Raw genomic sequence first — 9,710 nt, forward strand, 5'->3', positions numbered from 1 at the left:
TCAGACCCTAGACACCTAAAAACACTCTCTCAAGGTTCTCTCATGATCCAAGACCCAAACAAAGGGCAAACAACACAAATCAAGTGTCCGAAATCCCGTGGTGCTAGTAAGTTTCTTGTTCTTCTTGTTGCTGATTTTTGTGTGGTTCCAGCTCACTTGGGAGGTTTTTTTAAGTGGTTTATGTTCTGTAAAATACTCCCTCAAGTTTTTAATATCAACCCTAGGTGATTTCAAGTTTTCCAAAGTGATTCTAGTGCCGGAAAACCCTAGTTTCGCTTCCTTGTTCTTGTGGCAGCATTGGAAGGATATTTCGTGGTGAATTAAGGTCAAATTGGATTTTATCTATCCATTTAAAGGTAAGTAACCTCTTACTCTACATGTATTTAAGATTATCCATGTTGAGGCTAAGTCGTTGAAGCTAAAACTTGTGAGTTATCTATCGAAAGACTTGTTAGTATGTTGTTGGTTGGTGGACTATGTTGGGAGGCTTAATATGATTATTATTGATGTTTTTTGGGCTGTTTCGTGATTGTTTTAACTCGTGGGAAGTCATATAATTAGGGGAGGTATTGTATGGTTCATCGTAAAATAGGTTGCGGTCGATATGTAATAGTTACGATGCTTAAATGATAACGACATTGTCATTTCTCTTGTTGTAGATTAGGGAGTCGTGACATTTGCATAGCTTGAGGTTGGGTAATATATACAAGGTATGTGAGGCTATCCCTTTCCTTCTTCTTTTGAATGACTCCGATTGTACAAAATGTAATGAACGAGCTTTTAAAGATACTTCACTCTTAGAAACTAGCAGTACTTACATTGTTTCCCTTCTTATGGAACGATTGATGTTGATGTTGCTTCTCTTATTCTTATGTTATCAATGTTGTTGGTACTTCTTGATTCTTATAAGATCCATGATGAAGAGTTAGTCCTAATAACGTGTACGAAGGTTACTGACCTTACATCACTCCGAAAGGTTCAGAATGTGATTCCAATGAGTCTAGTATGCACTATATATGTACCTATTTTACTCTACTGAGCCACGATATAGTCGGATAGGTACGATACCTATTATGCAACCACTGATCAATTAGGTTTTATCGAGCTCCACATGACCGGGTACGATTTTACCGAGCCTTATAATGGCCGGGTATGTTTTTACTAAGCCAATTATGGCCGGGTACGATACGATGATGATGCCTACAGAGGCATACATTTTAAAAAGTTTATGTATATATATATGTATCATGCATGTCAATAGCCCTCAGAGGTACTCATATGTTACAGGCTGTATATTTTCTATCCCTATTTACATTACTGTTCTTATTTACGCCTTCCTGCCTTAAATACTCAGTACTTTATTCGTACTGGCATCCCTTTTATTTGTGGATACTACATATCGTGCTGCAGGTCCTGATAGACAGGTAGGCAAAGCTCCCCCACCACAGTAGGCTGCCCAATTCAGCGGTTATTAGCGAGATCCCTAATCCAGACTTGCCATAGTCTTGGTATGAACTTTTGTTATAGACATTATGGGTATGTCGGGGCCCTATTCCAGCAATGTTATAGCATTTATTTTCCTTTAGAGGCTCATAGACAGGTGTTGACTCATGTATAGTTTGGACTGCCTTGTCGGCTGATTTTTGTTGTATAGTCTGTCATAGCAGCATGGAAGCTCGTACCTTATATATATCTTCATGACATCCTTGTCGACCCATGTTATGTATGTTCATGTCATTATATATCATTGTTGGTTGCTCATGATTCATGTCTACTATTCATGTTGATATCGTCGGCCCTTATAAATAATAAGAAAGGTTAGATAAAATGTACGTTGGTACTCGGCAGGTATGGCCCGGGTGCTAGTCATGACCCTCCAGTTTAAGTCGTGACACATACAAGCATAAGGAAGGGTGTGGATAAAGGGGGATAAGGTTTGGAAGCAAGAACACAAGAGGTATGTAGGGTTTTCACTTCGTTTTTGGCATGATTTGATTTAACTATGTTCTAGCCTTTCTTCTTGATCTTTTAAGAGTTGTTTAAGGGAAATTTAAGCATGTGTTGTATAATATTCAATTCCATATTTGAATTATGTAAGAAACTAGTTTAGGTTGGAACCTCAAAACACCACAAAAACAAAAAACAGCGAATCGCCCATTTGGCCTATGCCTTCTGGACTTCTGTTTATTTCGTTACTTTGATGTTTTCACGTATACCTAGCCCCCATATGATACTAATAGCTTCATTTAAGATTATATAAACTTAATTATCATGTATTTATTCTTAGATTATTTCTAAATCGTATTTAGACTTTCATGTCACAAGTTAGTCATTATAAGCTGACATTACGTTCATAATTCTGTTTTGTCGATCATTTTACACTATTGTGGAGAAGTGAATCCCCTTTAGATTGATGCTATCAACTTGGATAGGTATCCATTCTCGTGTATATTATGGTGCTTGCTGTTTTTTTATCATCCAGTTTTAGGGGAAACTCTACCAAAATTTTGGAAATTCAAAGAGTTGGAATTTTTTTAATTAGATTCTAGAGGGATCCTAATGAGTTAATTAGCCTTAGTATCTCATGTAAATACTCAGTTTCTCCTTAAAATGGGGATATGCTCCTCCATCCAACTTATGGACGACGAGCGTCAGATTACGTTTGTGATTCTTTTTATGGTTTCCTTCGTGATATCTTGAGTCCATATGATGTTGCCACATATGTTTTGCCTCATACATGCTTACATTGATTACGCAAGGGTGATATAGCCCATAACTCCATGGAGTCCTATTGACTGTATGTTGGGGGGAGATAACCCATAACACCAGCCAGACCTATTGATTATATATTTACCTACTAGGGGATATAACTCATAACATTAGTAAGGCATGTTATATATGCGTAAATAGATACAGTTTGTATTGCATGACTATAAATGAGGCTAGTTTAGATGTATAGTTACATGATCGGAGGGATATAGCTCATAACGCAGACATGTACCAATTCAGATAGTAGTTCAATTTCAACATAGTTTCTGCTTAAACTTTGGTTTAGTTCCAGATTAGTTCCTAGTTCAGATTTTGTTTAGCTTTTAGCTTATATTCAAATTTCCAACTTACAGTCATACTTTAGTATGCTTTCCACCCTACATACTTAGTACATATCGTACTCACGTCCCTTTCGGTCCATTGAGTTTCATGCCATGCAGGTATAGATAGATTAGCACTTGAGCCATATCAGTAGACCATCCACCAGTTGTTAGAGTCACTCCGCTTAGTCCCCGAGTTACTTAGATTTTGGCATGTGTACAGTCAGTAGTTTGGGTATGGCAAGACCCTATTCCGTCTAGTACTTTTTCACTTCAGCACTCCTAGAGGCATGTAGAGATGCACCTGTGCAGTTAGTTTGTTTTTATATGTTTGCTTCTATTAGCATTGTCGGCTTTTTAGATTGTATTGTTCTTATCAGCTATGCTTATGCTTGTTCGGTTTATCAGTTTATATTCCTTCTTAGTAGATTATACCAGGTTTAGTGGTGATCGGCACTTAGTGTCGTTATTCGTCTCGGCCCTAGGCTGGGTCGTGAAAGAAATTGTCTAAAAAACGGAATGGTACAAATAACTGAAGTAAAAATGTCAATACAAGTGAATCCACCCTAAATCTGGTATCACTGAGTGCATGAGATATATAGAATACGGAATACAAGGTCTGAATAAAATATAATATTATCTAGAAAACTTAATAGTAAGAACATAAGATAAAATAGGGGACTTTAAGGCATATGAATAACACATGTAATGCTACCTTGAGATCTCCAAGCAAAATCGGATACAGCTCACTGGCCACCACCGCTATTAGCAGCACCTAGATCTGCACATGAAGTGTAGAGTGTAGTATGAGTAAAACCTACCCCATATACTAAATATGTAGTAAGCCTGAACTTGGGCTAAAAGCAGTGATGAGCTTGGCAAATATCACGACCAAAAATCCCACCTCAAGGCTGTTATACCCCACATTTTCGTACATAGAAATGCACCATAAGTAAATTGATAAAATCTTGGAAATGAGATTATCCCGAGGTTAGCATACTTATGCTATTTACAACAAGTGATAAATAAGTGCCATGGAGGATAAAGGGTACACGAATTAAAGAAAATGAGTTTCGTTGAAGGTTGTCAATTTGGGATAAAATACGGTCCGAGTTATAATAGCCGATATTTATGGGCTAGCGCCTTATAAGGTACCATAGGACCATGATAGTATGATGGATAAAGTATGTTAAAAATGTATAGAATTTTAAGTAATTTGAGAAAATTCTTAATTTTTTGGGTAATTGGTTAATTACCGGGTAACGGGACATGTGACGACCCGGCTGGTCATCTTGAGGATTTACGCCCAGATCCCCTATTAACTACTTTCCCCGTATCTATTTTTGCTATTTTGATTTGCCGGGATGTTCAGTTTTGAGTTTCGGAGAGTTTTGGGACACTTAGTCCCTAATTGAGAGCTTAAGTTTGGAAAAATTTGACTGTAGTCAGAACAATGTGAAGATGGCCTCGGAATGGAATTCTGATGGTTCCGTTAGCTTCGTTGGGTGATTTCGGGCTTAGGGACGTGTTCGGATTGTGTATTGGAGGTTCATAGCTAATTTAGCCTTGAAATGTCGAGAAGTCGAATTTTGAAGTTTCTGGTTCGACAGTGAGATTTTGATTTGAGGGTCGGAATGTAATTTCGGAAGTTGGAGTAGCTGCGTAATGTTGAATGTGACGTGTGTGCAAAATTTTAAGTCATTCGGACGAGGTTTGATAGACTGTTTTTGATCGAAAGCGGAAATTTAGAGTTTTGGAGTTCTTAGGCTTGAATCCGTGGTTGATTTCATTTTGATGTTGTTTTAGGTGTTCTAAGGATTGGTATAAGTTTGGATAATGCTATATAAGTTGTTCGTGTTTTTGGTTGAGGTACCGGGGGCCTCGGGATGATTTCGGGTGGTTAACGGGAAGTTTGGAGTTGAGAGGTTGCAACTGAAGTTTCAAATCTGCTATCATAACCGCATCTGCGGCTTGGGGGCCGTAGGTGCGAGCCCGCAGAAGTGATAAGGGAAGTCGAAGATGCGGCCAAGAGGAAGATGGGCTGGATCCGTAGATGCGGAGGTAGGCTACACCTGCGAGGTCGTAGGTCCGGGGAGCATGTCGCAGAAGTGGAAATGTTGAGTTAATGAGAAGTCGCAGATGCGACCTTGGATTCGCAGAAGCGGGACCGCAGGTGCAGTGCATTGCCGCAAAAGCGAATTAGCTGGGCAGAAACATATAAATTCTTGCATTCGCGAATTTGAGCTATTTTCACCTCTTTTCAAACGGGAAGAAGCCTTGGGGAGCATTTTCAAGAGAGATTTTAGAGGAATTCATTGGGATCCAGGTACCCCCACTCAGACTTATCACGCTTGATATGAGGCATTCATAGAAACTCCGAGGTATATCTGCCGCGTCCGCAGACCGAAGAGTCCCTTTGTACTGTCCCTTTTGTATTAGCCCTTCCGTACTTTGTGTCTTTGTTAGATATTATGGAGTTAGACGTTTGTATACTTTCAAAGGCTTGTGATCATGAGATTCTGGGTTTTAGGAAATGTATTTAGCTTTCGAGAGTTGATATTGTGTATTCCAAGCAACACTTTAAATTACTGTTTTATTTCACTACTTCGGTTTTAATTATTTCTTCCGCAAATTGGTTTATTTTCCGCATTGTTAGGCTTACCTAGTCGTAGAGATTAGGTGCCATCACGATGGTTCACTGAGGGAGAACTGGGGGTCGTGACAAGTTGGTATCAGAGCTCTAGGTTCATAGGAGTCATAAATCACAAGCCGTATTAGAGTCTCGCTGATCGGTACAGAGACACCTGTACTTATCTATGAGAGGCTATGTAACTATTAGGAAAATTCGACTACATTTGATTTCCTTGTCATGCGAGATTTTGACATCACAATTCTAAACTTTTGTCTTCTATTCTCTCACAGATGGTGAAGACACGCGCTACCCGAGATGATCAGGCACCCGCGCCCCCTACTGCAGCCGTTAGAGGCCGGGGTCGAGGTATAGGTCGAGCACGCACACGTGGTGCATCCAGAGTACCTATACGAGCTGCCACCGAGGTAGAACCAGCAGTTCTAACTAGAGTCCCGACACCAGATACGCCTACTGCTACTACTACTCCAGCACTTCAGGAGACTCTGGCACAGTTCATGAGCATGTACACCACTTTGGCTCAGGTAGGGTTGCTTCCCCTTGCTGCAACTACATCTTAGGCCGGGGGAGGAGCACAGACTCCCGCCGCCTGCACTCTTGAGTAGCGAGTACATGTTGAGCAAGTCCCCAAGAATATTTCTGTACCGCCTGCAGTCCGAGATCAGCCCGAGGACAGGGCAACGGTTTCCGAGGATGAGCAGCTGAGGCTTGAGAGGTTTAAGAAGTACAAGCCTCCTGTATTCAGTGGTCTAGCATCGTATGATACTCTGGGATTTCTAGATGAGTGTTACCGCATTCTCTGTACCATGGGTATATCAAGGTCGAGCGGGGTTTCTCTCACTACCTTCCAGCTTCGAGGAGCCGCCTATGAGTGGTAGCGCACCTATGAGTTAGACAGTCCGGATGAGGCTGCTTCATTGACTTGGACTCAGTTTTCAGATCTGTTCCTGAGAGAGTATGTTCCTCAGAGCCTCAAGGACGCATGGCGCGCAAAGTTTGAGCATTTGCGCCAGGGTGCTATGACTGTCTCAGAGTATGATGTCTATTATACTAGTTTGGCTAGACATGCACCAACCTTGGTTTCTACTGTTCGCAAGAGGGTTCGCCGGTTTATTGAGGGCCTTATTCCTAACATCAGGTCTAGCATGGCTCGTGAGTTGGAGATGGATATTTCTTATCAGCAGGTGGTGAGCATTCTAGGAGGATTGAGGGTATGCATTCTAGGGAGAGAGAGGAGAGGGAGGCCAAGAGGTCTCGAGAGTTGGGCCATTATTCTGGTGCCCGTACCCCAGCTGCAGGCTGTCATGGTAGGGATTATATGAGTCACACTGTTCATTCAGCTTTTCCAGTAGCCAGTGGTATTCCAACTCCTCCTAGGCCTCAGGAGACTTACTATGCACCTCCGGTATCTAGCACACTCCTCCTGCGCGGGCTGCTTTCAGAGGTCAGTCCAGCAGACTTGGCCCGAGCTAGTCACAGCCACCACGTCCCACTAAAGCTTGTTTTGAGTGTGGTAACACATGCCATATGGCGACGAATTGCCCTAGACTTGGGAGGAGTGCGCCTCCACAGACTTCTCAGCCACAACGTGCCCCACAGACTTCTCAGGCTATGGTTACAGCTCCAGTTGCTACCCCACCTGCTCAGCCAGCTAGAGGTGGAGGTCGGGGAGGTAGAGGTTGCCCTAGAGGGGGAGTCCAAGCCTGGTACTATGCCCTTCTTGACTGTACCGATGCTGTTGCCTCTGATTCTATCATTAAAGGTATTATACTGGTTTGTCATAGAGATGCATCAGTTCTATTTGATCCAGGCTCCACTTACTCTTATGTGTCTTCTTATTTTGCTCCGTATTTGGGTGTACCTCGAGATTCTTTGAGTTCCCCTATTTATGTTTCTACTCCTGTGGGAGATTTTCTTATTGCGGACCGCATTTATCAGTCCTGTTTGGTTGCTCTTAGTGGTTTTGAGATCAGAGCTAATTTATTGTTCCTCAATATGGTAGATTTTGATATTATCTTGGGCATGGACTGGTTGTCGCCTCATTATGCTATTCTTGATTGTCACGCCAAAACTGTGATGCTGGCTATGCCAAGTGTATCGCGTGTTGAGTGGAGGGGTACTTTAGATCACATTCCCAGTAGAGTTATTTCTTTCCTTAAGGCTCAAAGAATGGTTGGGAAGAGGTGTGACGTATATTTAGCTTATGTGAGAGATGTCAGTATTGATACCCCTTCAGTTGATTCAGTCCTAGTAGTACGGGATTTTCCTGATGTGTTTCCAACTGATCTTCCAGGCATGCTGCCTGATAGAGATATTGATTTTGGCATTGATCTGTTGCCGGGCACTCAGCCCATTTCTATTCCTCTGTATCGTATAGCTCCTCCTGAGTTGAAGGATCAGTTACCGAAATTGCTTGATAAGGGTTTTATTCGGCCTAATGTATCACCTTGGGGTGCTCCTGTCTTGTTTGTGAAGAAAAAGGATGGTTCCATGCGTATGTGTATTGATTATCGCCAGTTGAACAAGGTTACAATGAAGAACCGTTATCCTTTGCCTCGTATCGATGATCTGTTTGACCAGCTTCAGGGCGCACGAGTGTTTTCTAAGATTGACTTGCGCTCAGGTTACCATCAGTTGAAGATTCGGGAGCCAGATATCCCGAAGACTGCTTTCAAGACTCGGTATTGTCATTACGAGTTCCTTGTCATGTCATTTGGGCTAACCAATGCCCCAACAGCCTTTATGCATTTGATGCACAGTGTGTTCCGGTTGTATCTTGACTCGTTTGTCATTATATTTATTGATGATATTCTGCTGTATTCCCGGAGTTGGGAAGATCATGAGTAGCACCCGAGGACAGTTCTTCAGACCTTGAGAGAAAAGAAGTTATATGCTAAGTTCTCGAAATATGAGTTTTGGTTGGATTCCGTGGCATTCTTAGGCCACGTGGTGTCCAGTGAGGGTATTCAGGTTGATCCGAAGAAAGTAGAGGCCGTGCAGAGTTGGCCTAGACCATCCTCAGCTACAGAGATGCGTAGTTTTCTTGGCTTGGCGGGTTATTACCGTCGTTTTGTTGAGGGGTTTTCATCTATTGCAGCCCCTATGACCAGGTTATCATAGAAGGGTGCTCCGTTCCAGTGGCCGGAAGAGTGCGAGGCGAGCTTTTAGAAGCTCAAGACAGCTTTGACTAAAGTGTTGATACCCAATTTTTTCCCTATATATTTTTTCAATATGCAAAATAACCTCAAAATGGCATATATATGCATATGTGAGTATATCCAAGTGTTTTATTATTTTTCCATAATTTTTAAAGGTTTTTTAAATCAATTTATTTCCCTCTTTTATCCATAAAACCCCAATAATTATTTCCAAAATTACTATTTTGGTAATTCATTTATTGGACTTTCATATTTATGCTAGAATATAGTTAAGATAATTTTTGCATATTTTTACAAATTTATTTAGTATTTTAAGCTAAATTGCACGTAATTGCAATATTAGACTCTTCTAAGATTTAATTGCGATTATATTCATAAAATCAAGACCTATATTTTTAAATTGTTAATTATATGTTATAAATCATTTTAGCGCTTTTAATTTGTTTTCAGAAATTAATTTACTATTTTTTATAAAATGAATAGGGAAAATGGCTATTTAAAATCTAGCCAGATTGACTTTCAATTTCAGCCTAAATTGAGCCCCAAATCAGACCCAATTTCCCAGCCCAATTGCAACTCAAACCCGACTGCTAACCCAATTTAAATGACCTAACCCGGATTCCCCACCTAACCCCTTTAATCCTAGCCGTTGATCATTTAGATCAACGACCACTATCCGCCCTTCCATAATTAAACCCAAAAGACCCCTTACCCTACCTCATTCTTCACCAAACGCCGCCCTTGAATCCTTCTTCTCTCTCAACTCTCTCTGAAACCTCTCATCAACCATAGCCACCGCCATCTAACCCCACC

The 9,710-nt window shown here is 41.2% G+C and overlaps 1 protein-coding gene across 23 annotated transcripts in view; it reads left to right on the forward strand.

Annotated features, from left to right (window-relative positions):
* The window catches only part of LOC107768811 (uncharacterized), a 30,751-nt gene extending 21,773 nt beyond the window's left edge, over positions 1-8,978 (forward strand). For 9 of the 23 annotated variants that reach the window (XM_075233114.1, XM_075233118.1, XM_075233124.1 and 6 more), the window contains 6 exons: positions 5-106; positions 225-356; positions 660-710; positions 1,411-1,508; positions 1,849-1,957; positions 6,012-8,978. In XM_075233114.1, coding sequence (XP_075089215.1) covers positions 7,267-8,586 — 1,320 coding nt within the window. In that variant the 5' untranslated portion in view covers positions 5-106; positions 225-356; positions 660-710; ... (1 more) ...; positions 1,849-1,957; positions 6,012-7,266 and the 3' untranslated portion in view covers positions 8,587-8,978. Of the gene's footprint in view, positions 1-4; positions 107-224; positions 357-659; positions 711-1,410; positions 1,670-1,848; positions 1,958-6,011 lie in introns of those variants that run through there. The other 14 variants (XM_075233122.1, XM_075233112.1, XM_075233128.1 and 11 more) reach the window with 8 other exon arrangements.
* The last annotated feature ends 732 nt before the right edge of the window (positions 8,979-9,710 follow it).

Source organism: Nicotiana tabacum, chromosome 16 (genome assembly GCF_000715075.1).
Source record: "Nicotiana tabacum cultivar K326 chromosome 16, ASM71507v2, whole genome shotgun sequence".
Lineage (NCBI taxonomy): Eukaryota > Viridiplantae > Streptophyta > Magnoliopsida > Solanales > Solanaceae > Nicotiana > Nicotiana tabacum.